This window comes from Callithrix jacchus, chromosome 8, assembly GCF_049354715.1.
Source record: "Callithrix jacchus isolate 240 chromosome 8, calJac240_pri, whole genome shotgun sequence".
NCBI lineage: Eukaryota > Metazoa > Chordata > Mammalia > Primates > Cebidae > Callithrix > Callithrix jacchus.
The window spans coordinates 108,093,757-108,112,774 of NC_133509.1; the positions used below are offsets into that span (position 1 = coordinate 108,093,757).

Consider the following 19,018-nt stretch of genomic DNA (forward strand, 5'->3'; position numbering starts at 1 on the left):
ATTTAAGTCAGGAATTTATGCAGCTTTTCTCTCTCTCTCTCTCTGTTTTTTTTTTTAAAAGAGATATGGTTTCACCATGTTGGCCAGGATGCTCTTGATCTCTTGACCTGGTGATCCGCCTGCCTCGGCCTCCCAAAGTGCTAGGATTACAGGCGTGAGCCACCGTGCCTGGCCAAAAGGTTTTTTTTTTTTTTCCGCTCTTGTTACCCAGGCTGGAGTGCAATGGCGCCATCTCAGCTCACCGCAACCTCCGCTTCCTGTTGTTCAGGCAATTCTTCTGCCTCAGCCTCCTGAGTAGCTGCGATTACAGGCACATGCCACCATGCCCAGCTAATTTTTTGTATTTTTAGTAAAATGGGGTTTCACCATGTTGACCAGGATGGTCTCGATCTCTTGACCTCCTGATCCACCTGCCTCGGCCTCCCAAAGTCCTGGGATTACAGGCTTGAGCCACCGCGCCTGGCCTTTTTTTTTTTTTAAGAGCCTGCAAAATTGGGCTGGGCGCCTTGTTTTAGTAGAGACTAAAAATACAAAATGAGCCGGGCGTGGTGGTACATGCCTGTAATCCCAGCTACTCTCAAGACTGAGGCAGGAGAATCGCTTGAACCCAGGAGATGGAGGTTATGGTGAGCCGAGATCATGCCATTGCACTCCAGCCTGGGAGGAGATTCATGTCATTTCATGGATTGTTTGCTATCAGCTTAGAGTTAGGTAGACATTACCTTTCAGTTGATTTGAGTACATGATTTAAATTTTAAATTCTGCATTTCTTAAAAACTATTTATTGTAGTATCATTTACCTTAAAATATATACATTGTGTGTATGCGTGCGCCTACGCATATGCTTTTTTTTTTTTTTTTTTCCTTGAGGCAGAGTCTTGCTCTGCTACCCAGGCGGGAGTGCAGTCAGTGGTGCGATCTTGGCTCACTGCAACCTCCACCTCCTGAGTAGCTGGGATTACAGTCGCATGCCACCACGCCCAGCTAATTTTTGTATTTTTAGTAGAGACATCCGTTTCACCATGTTGGCCAGGCTGGTCTTCAACTTTGGATCTCAAAGGATCTACCCACCCTGGCCTCCCAAAGTATGCTGGGTTTACAGGTGTGAGCCACCACGTTCAGCCATATTTTTTTATTTAATAAGATAATCAATCTCCAGTTTTGTTGCTCAGTTTAGGTATTGTATTTTGAGGATAATATTCAGAGAGCATATTTATTGTAGCATTGTGTACATATGTGGTTTGCATTTTTCAGATAAGCCCTTATTCAGACTTGTCTTAGAAGTAAAATATTTTAAATGTCTAATGTAATTTATATTTAATTATGAAGTATATGAAAACTAAATTTAAAGGGATAAGAAAAATCTTTTTAACCAAAGTATTATCTTTATTATGGCATAGTGTTTTATATATTAGCTCATTTTACAGTGAAAACATTTTATGTACAATTATAAAGAGGCAACTGTGCATGTAGCTCCAACTTAAATTAGAAAATATTTTTATGGAAGACAGTAAAAATAACATTTCCTAGGCTAGCCCAACAAGTTTATTTAAACCAAATAACTGAATACATTATACATTGATAAATACTGAATTTTGTAATCCAGGAGTAACTTTCCTTTATTGAAACAGCGATGTTTTCCTTGAAGTTATGTGAAGAGAAATTCCTGTTAATCTCCCTCTTACTCTTGGTTTATGTCTGGTTAGGAAAGACCTGTTTCCACAAAAGAGAGAAGGGTAATCTTTATTATACTTGTATGTTAATTTTATGCCTTGTTCTTAATTTCCTCAAAGGCCAAAGAAGCCAAACGACTAAAAGAATTCTTAGAAGACTATGATGATGATAGAGATGACCCCAAATATTACAGGTAAAGAAGGTTTGTGTTGCTTGGTTTTTTATTAGCTGTAGTTTCCACTGTCTACACAGCTGATAATGCAGATTTGCTAAGTAGAATAAGACAACAAGAAACTTTCACATTGCATGTAGTAATTACTTATAAGGCTGATACACTGTTTTTTTCGGGGGAGAAAAGAGCTATTAGAAAAGGATCAACATTTCTGTGCATCTTTTGTGTAGTGGGGAGCCCATAATAGTATTATATCGAATAACACTATTTTTTTCTTCAGGTGTGGTAAATAGGTCTGATTTTTAAAAAATTTTCTTAAATTTTTTAAATACAGGGTTTTAACTCAGTTGAAATGCAGTGGCATGATCATAGTTGACTGTAACCTTGAACTCTTGGGCTCAAACAATCCTCCCTCCTCAGTCTCTCGAGTAGATTGGACTATAGGTGTGGGCTACCACACCTGTCTGCTAGGTCCAGTTTTTATAGCAAGTTACAACTAATGTCTGTAACTATCTGGCTTGGTCTAGAAATTTTGGTCTTCTAGCAGTTTGACCTCACTTCTCTCACCCCATCTCCAAATTGATAAATTATTGTGAAGTGAGAGTTGTGACAACTGCCTTCCCTCATTCTTTGTTCCCATGGCATTTGCAAATAACTCATTCTAGTTAATTTATGACATTATGGCAAAATTGTGTGTTTTGTTCTGCCTTCCACCCAAACTGTAAGTTCCCTGGGGATATAAACAGTGTCTTGATACTATTTTATCTGTAGTTTGTCTGACATGATACAGTCATCATGAAGATATTTAATTTAGTTAAATTTAATACCGTATAGCCAAAATAATTAAAACATTGGAATTATCAGCCTAAATTTAAAGAGTGCCAGGTTTTTGCCAGTTAAATTACTGAAGACTAGAAGCATGAAGTAGCAATGTATAACTTTAACATTCTGAGACATAATGAACTGCTATATAGGAGAGAACCTGCTTTCTGTTGATTCAGTACTACTTTTTGAGATTTTTTTTTTTTTTTTTTGAGACGGAGTTTCGCTCTTGTTACCCAGGCTGCAGTACAACGGCGCGATCTCGGCTCACCGCAACCTCTGCCTCTTGGGTTCAGGCAATTCTTCTGCCTCAGCCTCCTGAGTAGCTGGGATTACAGGCACGCGCCACCATGCTCAGCTAATTTTTTGTATTTTTAGCAGAGACGGGGTTTCACCATGTTGACCAGGATGGTCTTGATCTCTTGACCTCATGACCCACCTGCCTCGGCCTCCCAGAGTGCTGGGATTACAGGCGTGAGCCACCGCACTCGGCCGAGATTTTTTTTACAAGTGAATTAATTTAAATTGAGGATACAACAACTCTTAGTGTTGCTAATGCTACTTTATATGTTTTTAGGTTGGTATCTAGGAAAACAAAAATTATTAAGCATTCCTTGTGAAATAGGCTCAAAATGGGAGCCCTCTTTCTGAAAGCGACCATTTCACTTGTTTAGACACTTACTAGAAGGGCTTTAAGAATGAAGGGAACATAGTGATAAATGACAAGATGATGCTTATTTGTTACACACGTACATGTATAGAGCACATTCTCATGTGTTCTATGTCTACAGAACATTAAGACATTCTTTAACCTCTTAGCATGTGGGTTGTAGTATTGAAAAGAGGTGCTGTTGGAAATGTCATGTGCACTACTCAATGACCTGGGTATTAAATTAGTTCTTTTATCATTCACTGTTGCAGAGGAAGTGCTCTTCAGAAAAGGTTGCGTGATAGAGAAAAGGAAATGGAAGCAGATGAACGAGATAGGAAGAGAGAGAAGGAGGAGCTTGAGGAAATCAGGCAACGCCTTCTGGCAGAAGGGCATCCAGATCCAGATGCAGAGCTCCAGAGGGTAAGATAATATAACATTCACATGATTTTATTTTAAGGTTACCACGCCATCTTAAAGTCAAGTATGATGCAGTTTAATTTATACTTAAGGGAAATGCATTTTATGCTCCATGGAACATGCTATTTGGTGGAAGGTTATTAGTACTTTTTATTTAATTACACAAGTCATCAGTATTAGTTGGTTTACAACTTCATTCTAAACATCCTGCAGACGTCTTATTCTTTGTTTTCTATGCATGTCTTTTTTATTAGACAGAGTCTGGCTTTATCTTCCCAGGCAAGAGTGTAGTGGCTCAGTCTCAGCTAACTGCAACCTCTGCCTCCCATGTTCAAGTGATTCTCCTTCCTCAGCCTCCCAAGTAGTTGGGATTACAGGTGCCTGCCGCCCGGCTAATTTTTGTATTTTTAGTAAAGATGGGGTTTCGCCATGTTGGCCAGTCTAATCTCAAACTCCTGACCTCAAGTGATCTGCCCGCCTCAGCCTTCCAAAGTCTTGGGATTACAGGCGTGAGCCTCCATGCCCACGTGCCCATTGTTTTTTTTATTGAGACAGAGTCTGGCTTTGTTGCCCAGGCTGGAGCACAGTGGTGGAATCTTGGTTCACTGAACCCTCTGCCTCCTCAGTAAGTGATCCTCCTTTCTCAACCTCCTGAGTAGCTGGGACACTGTATGTGTGAGCCAGAATGCCTGGGTAACTTCTTTGTGCTTTTTTGTAGATAAGGAATTTTGCTGTGTTACCTAGGAGTGAGCCACTGCTCTGGCCTTTTTTTTTTCCAAGCGATTATCTCGTGTCAGCCTCCTAAGTAGCTGGGACTACAGGGGCGCGCCACCACGCCTGGCTAATTTTTGTTTTGTTTTTTGACTTTTTTGTTTTTTTATTGAGACAGAGTCTCACTCTGTTGCCCAGGTTGGAATGCAATGGTGCAGGGCTCGCTGCGTAAGCCATCATGCCCAGCTTTTTCTCTTTTAAAAAAGACATTTTAAAAAAAGATCAAGTTGAATATTGTAGAGTTGTAGTTAATTGATTATTGTTTTGGTTTTAGATGGAACAAGAGGCTGAGAGGCGCAGGCAGCCACAAATAAAGCAAGAGCCAGAATCAGAAGAGGAGGAAGAAGAAAAGCAAGAAAAAGAAGAAAAACGAGAAGAACCCATGGAAGAGGAAGAAGAGCCAGAGCAAAAGCCTTGTCTCAAACCTACTCTGAGGCCTATCAGTTCTGCTCCCTCGGTTTCCTCTGCCAGTGGCAATGCAACACCCAACACTCCTGGGGATGAGTCTCCCTGTGGTATTATTATTCCTCATGAAAATTCACCAGATCAACAGCAACCTGAGGAGCATAGGCCAAAAATAGGATTAAGTCTTAAACTGGGTATGTTAGCATTTCCTTCCTTCTTTATTTTCTCCCCTTCACCCGTGCAAATACCTGTATTGTGCTTTAAGGAGAATTATATATTTGTGCTTGGTTAGGTAGATAGAAGATTACTAAAAAATGCCTTTCTAGCTCACGATTGTTTTCATAGTTTTACTAGTGCTCCTATATCTGCAGCTGCCTCGAGTTCTGAGAAGAAGTGAAAAGTTTAATTTTCTAGCACTTGTGAGTAGTGAGTTATTTTTTACAGTTGGGATCTTTCTCTGAGATTTGTGGAAGTATGTTTTGCACTACTTTTGAGGGATGGTGGGTTATAAAATGAAACATTCGAAAATTAAGTTATCATGCTAAGAGAGTGTTTTTACTATAGGTGCTTCCAATAGTCCTGGTCAGCCTAATTCTGTGAAGAGAAAGAAACTACCTGTAGATAGTGTCTTTAACAAATTTGAAGATGAAGACAGTGATGACGTACCACGAAAAAGGAAACTGGTCCCCTTGGATTATGGTGAAGATGATAAAAATGCAGCCAAAGGCACTGTAAACACTGAAGAAAAGCGTAAACACATTAAGAGTCTCATTGAGAAAATCCCTACGGCCAAACCTGAGCTGTTTGCTTATCCCCTGGATTGGTCTATTGTGGATTCTGTGAGTAGGAAATTATATTTCATCATGTTATTGAGAGCAGTTGGAATATGCCATAAAAATTCATTAGAATAAAAAAAATTCGTTTGATTGTATTAATAATAAGTAGAGATGAACATCTTGATACCAACTCAATGCCATAGTCAAGAAATTAATTAAAAATTTTTGGTGTAGTTGAAGACTTAAAAGCAGATGATTGTATCTTGATACATGTCTGTCTTAGTTCAACTTGTGAATTAACATTATAGTTTAGTCTCAGGAAAAATGCGGCTTTAATAGATGTGATAGAAAGATAGAATTCCTTAATTCAGTAATGGTGCTTTGTTTTGCAGATACTGATGGAACGTCGAATTAGACCATGGATTAATAAGAAAATCATAGAATATATAGGTGAAGAAGAAGCTACATTAGTTGATTTTGTTTGTTCTAAGGTTAGTCTTTTATTCTCTTTCAACAAATATTTATGTATTAAAATATTAGACAGTTTCTAAAATAAAGAGCAAAAGTCTTAGAGTCAAGTTACATGATGGTTTAGGTTCAATTAAGTGATTTATATCTGCTTTTTCAAAATTATTTTTATTTTTGGTGTGTTTTTATTCATTGCAGTAAATGCAGATTTGTCTGCTTTAAATGAACATTTCCGTCCCACTTAGATTCCTCACACCATATTTCAAAGGGTCAAGGAGAATGGAATTGCCGGCTACTGCCAATTATGTGCTCTCTCTTCCTGTCCCTGAGAATGCTGTGCCATCATCTTTGGTTGGAAGAATTATGTTGAGATTTTGTGGACATAATGAGTAGCTTTTCCTATCAACTCCTTTGTCAGTCACCCATTCTTTGGATAGGATCAAAATAATTCCTTTCATATCATAGTAACGATCAGTGTTTATTGACTGACAGGCTGTGTTCTTGACAGGTATTAGTTGTTTTTTGTTGTTAGTTTTTGTTTTTTTGAGTCAGAGTCTTATCATTGCCCAGGCTGGAGTACAGTGGTGCAGTCATGGCTCACTGCAGCTTTGAGCGCCCAGTGTAAAGTGATCCTCCTGCCTTTGCCTCCTGAAAAGCTGAAATTGTAGGCACGTACCACCACACCCAGCTAATTTTCTTTTCCTTTTCTGTTTTTAAATTATACTTTAAGTTCTGGGATACATGTGCAGAATGTGCATGTTTATTACATAGGTATACACATGCCAGGGTGGTTTGCTGCACCCATCAACCTGTCATCTACATTAGATATTTCTCCTAATGCTATCCCTCTCCTAGTCTCCCACTTCCCGACAGGCCCCAGTGTGTAATGTTCCCCTCCCTGTGTCCATGTGTTCTCATTGTTTAACTCCCACTTACGAGTGAGAACATGTGGTGTTTGGTTTACATCCAGCTAATTTTTTGTATTTTTAGTGGAGAGGGGGTTTCACCATGTTGGCCAGGCTGGTCTAGAACTCCTGACTTAAAGTGATTCACCCACGTTGGCCTCCCAAAGTGCAGGGATTACAAGGCGCGAGCCACTGTGCCCAGCCGAAGATAATGTTCTATAAAACGTTAACTCAAGGCCAAGTGTGATGGCTCACGCCTTGTAATTCCTCCACTTCAGGAGGCCCCCTGAGCGGAACACTTGTGGTCAGGAGTTTCAGACCAGCTAGGCCAACATAGCAAAACCCCATTTCTACTAAAAAGACAAAAATTAGGTGGGCACGGTGGCAAGTGCCTGTAATCCCAGCTACTTGGGAAGCTGAGGCAGGAGACTCACTTGATCCTAGGAAGCGGAGATTGAAGTGAGCCCTGATCATGCCATTGTACTCCAGCTTGGGCCATAAGAGCGAGATTCCTCACCTCAAAAAAAAAAAAAAAAAGGAACTTTACAAACACTCTTAGGATGTGTGTGTCACGAATATTATACCCGTTTTATATTTGAGGAAATTGAGGTTTAAGGAGAGGTTGTGTCTTGGTTATGCTGTATAATGAGTCTAGTCTCTGAAACCCATGCTCTTAACCACTAAGGCATATCATATCCTTCCATTGTCCTCTAAAACCATAGTCTTAAATTGAATAAACAGTTAACATAGTAGAAGCACCGTATTCCTGTAAAGGTATAGCTATGCTATTTTTCTGTCAGTAGTGCTTTTTTGATATCATGAACAGTAAATTTTCTCTTTTCTCCAACTTGTAATTATTGTGACATTAAAACTTGTGTCAAATTTGACTTAAAATTAGACTACAGACAAATATAGAGATTAAGATCCTAGGTTCTGGTGCCTCTTTCAGAGTAATAATCTGAAAATTAAAACATTTATGGAATGGTTTCTTAGCCACAAGAAATTCCTGTCTGAATTCAAGGATTAATATCTTAAAATTTCTTTACTATATTGGTAATATTTTATTTATTTTTCACATGCAAATTATTTCTTTTAGGTTATGGCTCATAGTTCACCCCAGAGCATTTTAGATGACGTTGCCATGGTAAGTCAGAAATTCACTATTTTTCATCACTATTTTCTTTCTTAATTAAAAAAAAAAGTTTTTGTCTTAAAATAGAAATGGGGTCTCACTATGTTGCCCAGGCTAGCCTTGAATTCCTAGATTCCAGTAATCCTCCTGCATCAGTCCCCCAAAATGTTGAGATTACAGGCATGAGCCCCACCATACCTGGCCAGAAGTGCACTATTATTAATATTTTAATTAGCATCTGTAAAAACTCACTTTTGAATTTGATTCACTTCCTGCCTATTTTTGATCCAGAATCTCTTTTATGCCTGAATTAAAGCTTGAATGGCTGGGCACAGTGGCTCATGCCTGTAATCCCAGCACTTTGGGAGGGTGAGTTGGGTGGATCACAAGGTCAGGAGATCGAGACCATCATGGCCAACATGGTGAAACCCCATCTGTACTAAACAAAAATTATCTGGTCATGGTTGTGTGCGCCTGTAATTCCAGTGGGAAGCTGAGGCAGGAAAATCATTTGAACCTGAGAAGAGGAGGTTGCAGTTAGCTAAGATCACACCATTGCACTGCATCCTGGCGACACAGCAAGATTCCGTCTCAAAAAAAAAACAAACAAACTTGAATATACATTTAAAAAGGTTAAAGGCATCCACAGCAACAAATCATTACCTAGCCCTTAAAATTAGTGCCTAATTCTTTTCCACCAGTTCCATTCATGTTTTCCAGTAAAATGTGCTAGAAGCAAAAGTAGAACAAATGACCTGTAGTAGTGCAGAGACAGATATTCAGATACTGAAACCTTGATATATTTGTTTGAATTAGATATGTAGAAACGATAATGGAGTCAGAGGAGATAGAGCATCTGATGACATTGATAGCGATTAGGTTAAGCATCATAGGGATTACCATAGAAACTGAGACATGTAGTTTGTATGTGTGTGTGCGTGTGTGCATATATATGTATATATATGCACACACTTTTTTTAACTTGGATACATGCGCAGGTTTGTTACGTAGGTAAACTTGTGTCATGGGGGTTTGTTGAACAGATTATTTTATCACCCAGGCACTAAGCCTAGTATTCATTAGTTATTTTTCCTGATCCTCTCCCTCCTCCCACCCTTCACCCTAAGGTAGGCCCCATTGTATGTTGTTCCCTTCTTTGTGTTCATATGTTCTCATTATTTAGCTCCCACTTATAAGTGAGAACATACTGAATTTGGTTTTCTGTTTCTGTGTCAGTTTGCTAAGGATAGTGACTTCTGGCTCCATCCATGACCCTGTAAAGGACAATTTCTTTCTTTCCTTTCCTTCTTTCCTTCTCTCTCTCCCTCTCTCTCTCTCTCTCTCCCTCTCCCTCTCTCTCTCTCTCTCTCTCTCCCTCTCCATCTCTCCATCTCTCTCTCTCTCTCTCTCTCTCTCTCTCTCTCTCTCTCTCTCTATCTCTATCTCTATCTCTATCTCTATCTATCTATCTCTCCCTCCCTCCCTCCAGAGTCTCTCTCCGTCACCGGGTGCCAGGCTGGAGTGCAGTGGCACAATCTCGGCTCACTGCAGCCTCCGCCTCCTAGGTTCAAGCAATTCTCCTGCCTCAGCCTCCTGAGTAGCTGGGACTACAGGCACATGCCACTGTGACCAGCTAATTTTTGTATTTTTAGTAGAGACGGGGTTTCACCATGTTGGGCAGGATGATCTTGATCTCTTGACCTCGTGATCCACCCACTGCGGCCTCCCAAAGTGCTTGGATTACAGGCATGAGCCACTGCGCCCAGCCCTATTTCTTTCTTTATTGCCGCAAAGTTGTACGTATATCTGTTGGACTGGCAGGGAACATCAAATTCTATTGCATTTAATTTGGGATTATGGTCAGTTCACATGTATTTAACACTGTGATTTTATGAGACAGGAAAGGAGAAAAAATTGATCATAAAGGTTGAGAGAGAGATTGAACTTTGAGCTCCAAGTTAGGAAGAGAAGAAAATAACACCCGAACAGAGCTGGTGGTTTGAATGAATTAAGGACTAGTGGTTCCAATGAGGTTGTGGAAGGTGAATTGTAATAAAAAAACTGAAAGGAGAGGTTATGATCAAAGTGTAGAAAGTTCAAGCCTCTGTGTGATAGGTCACTCTAGATGACGGCAAGGTGCAAAGTATGGCTATAGGAAATTCCTGGGTGTTGTGAGTCGGATTGGAGAGAAATACTCAGCTCATTGCCAGAATACTCATTTACATGTGAGAAAGACTGGGTATTTGCTAGATAGCTGCTCTTGCAGTGAATAGGGTAGTGAGAGCTCATGAACTTCCATGGAATTTTTTTTTTTTTTTTTTAACAAAGAAACAGTATATAAAGCAGAGAGAAAAATGTGAAAAGGAAAAAAGAAAGCAACAGTGAAGATTCACCAGTCATTCCTGTAGACACTAAGACACTAAGAGTGAGAGACTCCCTAAGAAGTGTTAGGGCTCTAGGAGATAAAGGAGGGTTTCTGTTAAGAGGAAAGACCTAACTAAACTAGTTGTCAGTGTCTAGTGTAAAATGGAATTGGGCTCCAAAGGGCAGAGTGAGAAGGCAGCGATGGGAAGATGAGCAAGAAAGGAAGTGTCATCAAGCATGATATGAAATGGTAGATTTCTGGGAAAATTTGTACTTCCAGCTGCCTCCAAAGATGCCAGGGAAGGACATAGTGGGGTTTATAACCAAAAGGAAGGATTGTGAGGTCAAGCTGTTTTGTGTCCAGGCATTATATGGTGTCTAAAGCCAGATGACATTCCTTTTCTGCTGCCTAGCTAGCTGGATGCAGCTGTTGTTTTAGAACGCCTCACAAAACATTTGTGAAAACTTCATTGCCTCAGAGGAAAGGAGAAATGTGATGAATAGGTTTCATTCCTTGGGGCTGGATTCTGAACTTGACCGAACTTCCAGCCCCTTTTTTCTTGGGATAGAGGGTGTCATAGTTAGGCCTGAGTAAAGGCATTTTAAAAATAAAACACTGTGCTAGTGTTTGGCCTCAGCAGAGTTCCTAACATAGTAAAGATTTCATGTCAGTGTTAATCTAGATTTGTTGATCTGTTAATATTGCTATTTGGAGTATATTTAAACTCCTGTTGATTATCATTTTGTGGCTCATTGTTGATTAGAATGGGAGGAAACCAACTGAGCTCGTGTTGTCAAACACCTCTGCTAGAAAGCTCATGGGCCTTGTAAATATTTCTTGAATAAATGAGGAGACTGAATTTTTAGCATGGGTGCTGTTTTAACTCTTAACGAAAGTCTGACTTTTTTATACCTTTCTTCATTTTATGTAAATTAAATGAAGTTTGGTTGCATTTTGTACCTGTATCTCTCTGAAGTATGACTCTGATGTTAATTAGTATTAAAACAGAGTTCTTAAACTAAGGTCAAATCTGGCTCATAGAAATCTGATTAAAAGTTTTTTGTTTTTTTTTGAGATTGAGTTTTGCTCTTGTTGCCCAGGCTGGAGTGCAATGGCTCATTGAAACCTGCGCCTCCTGGCTTCAAGCGATTCTCTTGCCTCAGCCTCCTGAGTAGCTGGGATTTACAGGCATGTGCCACCATACCCAGCTAATTTTGTATTTTTAGTAGATGGGGTTTCTCCATGTTGGTCAGCCTGGTCTCAAGCTGCCAACATCAGGTGATCTGCCTGCCTCATCCTCTTAAAGTTCTGGGATGATAGGCATGAGCCACCATGATTGGCCTAAAAGTTAATTGCCATAATTGAGACAAATAAATTTCTTTCTTTCTTTCATTTACTTCCTTCCTTCCTTTCTCTCTCTCTTCTTTCTTTCTCTCTCTCTGTCTTTTCTCTCTTTTCATCTGTTTTTCTTTTCTTTCAAGTCTTGCTCTGTTTCCCAGGTTGTATGGAGTGCAGTGCCATGATCTCAGTTCACTGCAACCCCCTCTTCTTGGGTTCAAGTGATTTTCCTGCCTCGGGCTCCCAAGTAGCTGGGATTACAGGTGCCCACCACCACGCCTGGCCAATTTTTGTATTCTTAGTAAAGGGTTTTGTCATGTTGGCCAGGCTAGTCTTGAACTCTTGATCTCAAGTGATCCTCCCACCTCACCCTCCCAAAGTGCTGGGATTACAGGCATGAGCCACTGTGCCCAGACTGAAAGAATTTTTTTATAGAAATCAAAATTTCTGGCCTCTCCTAGATACTTATTTATTAAAAAAATCTTTTTTGAGAGGGAGTCTTGCTGTGTCGCCTAGGCTGGAGTGCAGTGGCACAGTCTTGGCTCACTGCAGCCTCTGTGCATGGTATTACAAGCATGCACCTGGCTAATTTTTGTATTTTTAGTAGAGACGGGGTTTCACCATGTTGACCAGGCTGGTCTCAAATTCCTAACCTCAGGTCATTCTCCCACCTAGGCCTCCCGAAGTACTGGGATTACTGAGCCATCATGCCCAGCCTTCTAGATACTTATTAAGCACTTGTTATATACCAGATACTCTTCAGAGTACTTAACTACATAACAACTCTTTTTTTTTTTTTTTTTTTGAGATGGAGTTTTGCTCTTGTGACCCAGGCTGGAGTGCAATGGCGTGAGCTTGGCTCACCGCAACCTCCACCTTCTGGGTTCAGGCAATTCTCCTGCCTCAGCCTCCTGAGAAGCTAGGATTACAGGCATGCACCACCACGCCCAGCTAATTTTTTGTGTTTCTAGTAGAGATGGGGTTTCACCATGTTCACCAGGATGATCTCTTGACCTCGTGATCCACCCGCCTCGGCCTACCAAAGTGCTGGGATTACAGGCTTGAGCCATTGCGCCCGGCCATAACAACTCTTTTAATTCCCACTTCGTACCTACTGCTATGGTGTTGCTGTGTCCCCTCCACTTTACAGATGAGGGAGCTGAGGCTCAGGTTAAGTAACTTAGTCAAGGACCTACAGCTCGTAAGAGATAGAAGAAGTTCAATTTGAACCTATGTAGTCTGACTAGATACTGTGTACTCTAAAATTCCTACCCTGAACTGCCTCTATGAAGACCTGGCAATACTAGACCACATTTTGTCAAGGCAGAGATACCCTGGAGCATAGTCATAGCTGTCCCCTTTAGAAGGGAGCAAGGTATTCCATTTCGCCTCACAGCAGTCCTAATGTAGAGGGCCAGATGTGTGTGGGATGATGGCAGGAATAGTGGTAGGGACACAAGAAACCTAACTCATAAGTAGAGAGGAAGACGATTTATTCATCTGTCACTGTAAAAAGACTTGTTACTCTGTAGTCATATGTGCCCTGTGATGGTGATTGCATTTGCTTATTCTGTTTACTAAATACTGACATTCTCATTTAATGTTTGCTTTGGTGTCACATACACAATAAATGCGGTTAAGATGGTATGGTTGGGCTGTGCACAGCAGCTCACACCTGTAATTTCAGCACTTTGGCAGTCTGAGGTGTGCAGGTTGCTTGAGCCCAGGAGTTTGAGACCAGCCTGGGCAATCTAGTGAGACCGTATCTCTACTTAAAAAAGCCCAAATTTTAGCCAGGAGTAGCGGTGTGTACCTGTAGTCCCAGCTACTGGCAAGGCTGAGGTGAGAACATCACTTGAGCCAGGGAGGTCAAGGCTGCAGTCACCATGATCATACCACTGCACTCCAGACTGGGTGATGAGAGATCCTGTCTCCAGAAAAAAAAAAAGTTTGTGAGGTTGTGTTTTTGGGGATAAATGAGATGCTGTATTGTTACTATGTAATTGTATATTTATTTAGTTCTTCATAAATTACTATGTTCTTTATGAAAAGTATGTGATTTCCTGCCGGGCACAGTGGCTCACGCCTGTAATCCCAGCACTTTGGGAGGCCGAGGTGGGTGGATCACGAGGTCAAGAGATTGAGACCATCCTGGTCAACATGGTGAAACCCCGTCTCTACTAAAAATACAAAAAATTAGCTGGGCATGGTGGTGCATGCCTGTAATCCCAGCTACTCAGGAGGTTGAGGCAGGAGAATTGGCTGAACCCAGGAGGCGGAGGTTGCAGTGAGCCTAGCTCGTGCCGTTGCACTTCAGCCTGGGTGACAAAAGCAAAACTCCCATCTCAAAAAAAAAAAAAAAAAAAAAAAAAAAAAGAAAAAGAAAAGTATGTGATTTCCTTAGGAAGTAGTTTTGTCAGATATGTATAAATGCAGTATCTTTAAAGGTAAAAGAATAAAAGGTAGATCATAAAAATATTGTAGTGTTTATGTTTAGTAAGCCGTGGAATTTTGAATTTTTTTGTTGTTGGTAATTTACTATCCATCCATTCGTTTATTTTTTGAGATGGAGTCTTGCTCTTGTTGCCCAGGCTGGAGTGCAATGGCACAATCTCGGCTCACCACAACCTCCGCCTCCTGGGTTTAAGCGATTCTCCTGCCTCAGCCTCCCAAGTAGCTGGGATTACGGGCATGTGCCACCACCCATGGCCAATTTTCGTATTTTTAGTAGAGATGTAGTTCTCCATGTTGGTCAGGTTGGTCTCGAACTCTTGACCTCAGGTGATCTGCCCCTCGCGGTCCTTTCAGAGTGCTGGGATTACAGGCGTGAGCCACTGCACCCTACCTATTTATTTTGAGTTGGCGTTCTGCTCTTGTTGCCCAGACTAGAGTGCAATGGCACGATCTCAGCCCACTGCAACTCCCACCTCCTGGGTTCAAACGATTCTCCCACCTCAGCTTTCCGAGTAGCTGGGATTACAGGCACTCCCCACCATATCCCAGCTAATTTTTGTGTTTTTTACTAGAGAAGGGGTTTCACCCGCGGTGTTGTCCAGGCTGGTCTCAAACTCCTGACCTCAGGTGATCCATCCTGAGGTCAAAGTGCTGGAATTACAGTTGTGAGCCACTGCTCCCAGCTGATATTTATTAAGAATACATTTCTCACAGTAGGAACATTTTCTTTAAGTCATTTTAGTGAAAATTAAGCTACTTCCTAAGGAAAACAAATACTTGTTATAAAGAACATAGGAATTTAGGAAGAACTAAATATGTAACTATATAATAACAATACAGAATCTCATTTATCACACGCCCCGCCAAAACAACCTTAAAATCCTAACTAGCATTTAAGTAATAAGTGCTTATTGTCAGTGGATGAAAAACTTTTCCTGCTAGTCACTGTTGTTGGGAGTTGATGATGATTGCTTCTCTAACACATGTTGCTGCTTTGTTTCCTCTTTAGGTACTTGATGAAGAAGCAGAAGTTTTTATAGTCAAAATGTGGAGATTATTGATATATGAAACAGAAGCCAAGAAAATTGGTCTTGTGAAGTAAAACTTTTTATATTTAGAGTGTTCCATTTCAGATTTCTTCTGCACCACCCTTTTAAGGACTTTGAATTTTTCTTTGTCTTTGAAGACATTGTGAGATCTGTAATTTTTTTTTTTATTGTAGAAAATGTGAATTTTTTTGTCCTCTAATTTGTTGCCCTGTGTACTCCCTTGGTTGTAAAGTCATCTGAACCTTGGTTCTCTTTATACTCACCAGGTACAAATTACTGGTATGTTTTATAAGCCGCAGCTACTGTACACAGCCTATCTGATATAATCTTGTTCTGCTGATTTGTTCCTTGTAAATATTAAAATGACTCCCCAATTCTTTTGCAGAATTGCACTTAATATTGAAATGTACTGTATAGGAACCAACATGAACAATTTCAAATGAAAACACCAGTCATATCTATTATCACCCCCACTCTCTTTTGATCAGAAATGGCAAGCCCTTGTGAAGCCATGGAGTTTAAAATTAGAATGCAAAAATTAGCAGACAATCCATTTCTACTATATTTCTGTATGAATGTGTTCGTATGAATGTATGTGTAAAAGTCTTTCTTTTCCCTAATTTGCTTTGGTGGGGTCCTTAAAACATTTCCTAAGTAACAAATAGAACTGTAAAGGAAAAGTTATATTGTTCGAACCCAAAATGTCTGGTATAATTAGGTTGTTAGTTTCTCATAGCATGGTATTCTCGTGTCGTGAGCAATGGTCTGCTAACTGGATGGGGTTTCCTTATTAATAAGCTGGCTGCTTCAGTTTCTCTTTTAAAGGAATGTGGATCATAGTGATTTTCCCCTTTAATTTTATTGCTCAGAAATGAGGCATATCCTAAAATCCTGGAGAGTTGTATTTAATGCATTTTTGCACTAATTGGTCCTTAGTTTAATTATATCCCTTTATTTAACAAAAAATTTATTTCAAAAGTATAAGTGAAAACTGCCTTTAAAACAAAACAAAAAATGAAACTAGGCAAATTGACAGACAATGAGAGTTTTACAAACATGATAGGTATTCTGCTTGGCAACTTATAAGTTATATTTACATCTTATTTAAGGATAAAGGTAAATTTATCAAGGTAATTACTAACGACTAATTTTTTGTTTTCATTTTTGTCCTGTAGAAGGTTTATATCTTGTTTTACCTTGGGTCATTAGTGTTTAAAAACGTACTGATGATGTGCTCAGAGAAATTCCTGGGGCTCTCTTTATTGTAGATCAGAATTTCACCAGGGAGCAAAATTACCTGAAAATGTAACAAGCTTCAAACAGCTTTTCACACAAATTAGTTGCAACTGTTCCCATGTCTGAGTACTTATTTAAAAGAAAGGTAAAGATTGGCCTGTTAGAAAAGCATAATGTGAGCTTTGAATTACTGGATTTTTTTTTTTTTAAACACTTTGAGAGGACATTTGAAAAAACTGTTCTTACCCTTGAACCCTGACATGGTTCCATTATGTAAATATTTCAAATATTAAAAATGTATATATTTGATCCTGGGGACTCATATTCTTTCAGAATCATGTAAATAAATGGCATCATGTTATAATTGTGTGGTGCATACTAAAAAACTTAGAAACATGGGCTGAATTTTTTTATGGACATGATTTTTATGACTATTGGTACCTAAAGGTCAAGGAAGCCATTTACATTATTTTTGATGGATCTATATATCTGTGGAAATACCTCTTTTTATTATATTTTAAACTCTGGTTTCTTGAGGGAAAATTTCAGAAAAGATGCCCCTTGCCATTTCAAGTTTCTTTTTCAGCTTTTTCTCAGACACACCCCCAACCTAAGATCTTGTTTCAGCAATTTATTGTGTCTGTCTTTTTTTTTTTAACATACTGCAGTTACTGTTTCTAAGGCATCATATTATGTTGTTTTTATTTAGCCACTATTAACATGAAGATTTATTCAGCTAGATTTGATTTCCTTTCCTTGGTTTCTTCTCCTGTTCTGTCAACTAGACTTATCCTAAAGGACCACTCTAAAAACAAAGGGCATCTCTTAATCTGAAACCCTTAGGGAGGTATACTGTGTACTGCATAACATCTCCAATGAGGTTCATGGCAAGACCTAAACTAAACATATGAATTTGTGCAAGTTTATATATTAAAGTTTCTGCAGCAGAGTGAAAATTGTTACAGTTAGATGGGGTAGAGACTGTTAATCACTTAATGCCAGTGTAAATCATGTTTTGTGACCAAGCTTCAGTAAAAGCCTTTAGATTGTCAGAGTTGCCTGTTTTTTAGAATTGTATGTATATAAAAACTGAAACATTAAACAGACATATTCTAGTGTCTGAAAATTCACATAAGAAATTTCTGTCAAGTTGTTTGAACTTCGTGGGTTAATTTTACCATAACCACTTAGTTTGAAAACCTTATACAGTATGAATTCATTTTTCCTTTTGAAAATGAATTGTTATATAAAGAGCCTGAAAGTCTTTTTTTTTCCTTTTTCTTTTATTTTCTTTTTCTTTTTTTCTTTTTTGGAGACGAGGTTTTGCCCAGGATGGAGTTCAATGGCTCATTGCAACCCCTGCTTCCCGGATTCATGCAATTCTCCTGCCTCAGTCTCCTGAGTGGCTGGGATTACACAGGTGCCTGTCACCATACCAGGCTAATTTTTTGTATTTTTAGTAGAGATGGGGTTTCACCATGCCCCCAGGCTGGTCTCAAACTCCTGGCCTCAGTTGATCCATCCACCTCAGCATCCCAAAGTGCTGGGGGTAGAGGTGTGAGCCGCCACACCCAGCTAAGACCATGAAAATCTTAACAACTAGTCTTGATCTGGCAATTAGAAAACTAAAGTACTTTTCATTATTTGTCCCTAAAAACAAAATAAACTATGTTCATCTGTTTACAAGGAGGAAAGGTAAGTTTGAAGTTGTTTTTCTCTAACTTTAATGTGACCCGCAAATCACCTGCAGAGTGCTTGTAGAAACAGAGACTCTGAAGTAGCAAGGCTGGGGTGATGTCACAGGCTTTGCATTTCTACACAGCTCCCAGCTGATGTCATTGCCAGCTTATCCAAGGACTACAATTTGATTAACACTTTAAGGTGTCTGTTCAGTACTATTTTATCCTAACAGACTACATAAATGCAGCTGAATTTTCCTTTAAGTAGAATTTAAAGAGAGAAACATTTTTTTGAGACCAATATGCATAATTAGTTACATAATGTAATCCTCAAATTATGCCTGAGAAAACCCCAATATTCTAGGCTTTATTCCCAGCCAGCCCTGAAGATTTTTTCCATAGATAATTTGTTACTAATTCTGGATCTTATAGCACGTTCCTATAAACTAAGTGTAAGCTAATTATTTTGTGAAGAGTGCTGTTTCAGGTATTAATCTGGCATGAATACTAGATACAGTAGAAAAACTGAGAAAACATTTAGCTTGAGTGCCAAATTGAACTAGACACTATCATTTTTTCTCCTTATGGAATAAATTTAATGCAAATACATGTAAGCAGGTATACAATGTTGAGATGAGGCTTATTTTCCCAACTCTTTTTAACAAGTTTTATGAATGTCCCCAGTTTATATCCAAAAAATGCT

The 19,018-nt window shown here is 39.4% G+C and overlaps 1 protein-coding gene across 2 annotated transcripts in view; it reads left to right on the forward strand.

Moving 5' to 3' along the window:
• RBM25 (RNA binding motif protein 25) overlaps nt 1-17,000 on the forward strand; it is a 61,429-nt gene extending 44,429 nt beyond the window's left edge. The window contains exons 13-19 of one of the 2 annotated variants that reach the window (XR_013521369.1): nt 1,794-1,867; nt 3,590-3,740; nt 4,783-5,107; nt 5,259-5,752; nt 6,082-6,180; nt 8,159-8,206; nt 15,361-17,000. Coding sequence is in view for 1 of the 2 variants with exons in the window: in XM_002754083.6 (XP_002754129.1) it covers nt 1,794-1,867; nt 3,590-3,740; nt 4,783-5,107; nt 5,478-5,752; nt 6,082-6,180; nt 8,159-8,206; nt 15,361-15,453 (1,065 nt within the window). In the remaining variant the exon portion in view is untranslated. The remainder of the gene's footprint in view (nt 1-1,793; nt 1,868-3,589; nt 3,741-4,782; nt 5,108-5,258; nt 5,753-6,081; nt 6,181-8,158; nt 8,207-15,360) is intronic. The other variant, XM_002754083.6, reaches the window with a different exon arrangement.
• Nucleotides 17,001-19,018: the final 2,018 nt, after the last annotated feature.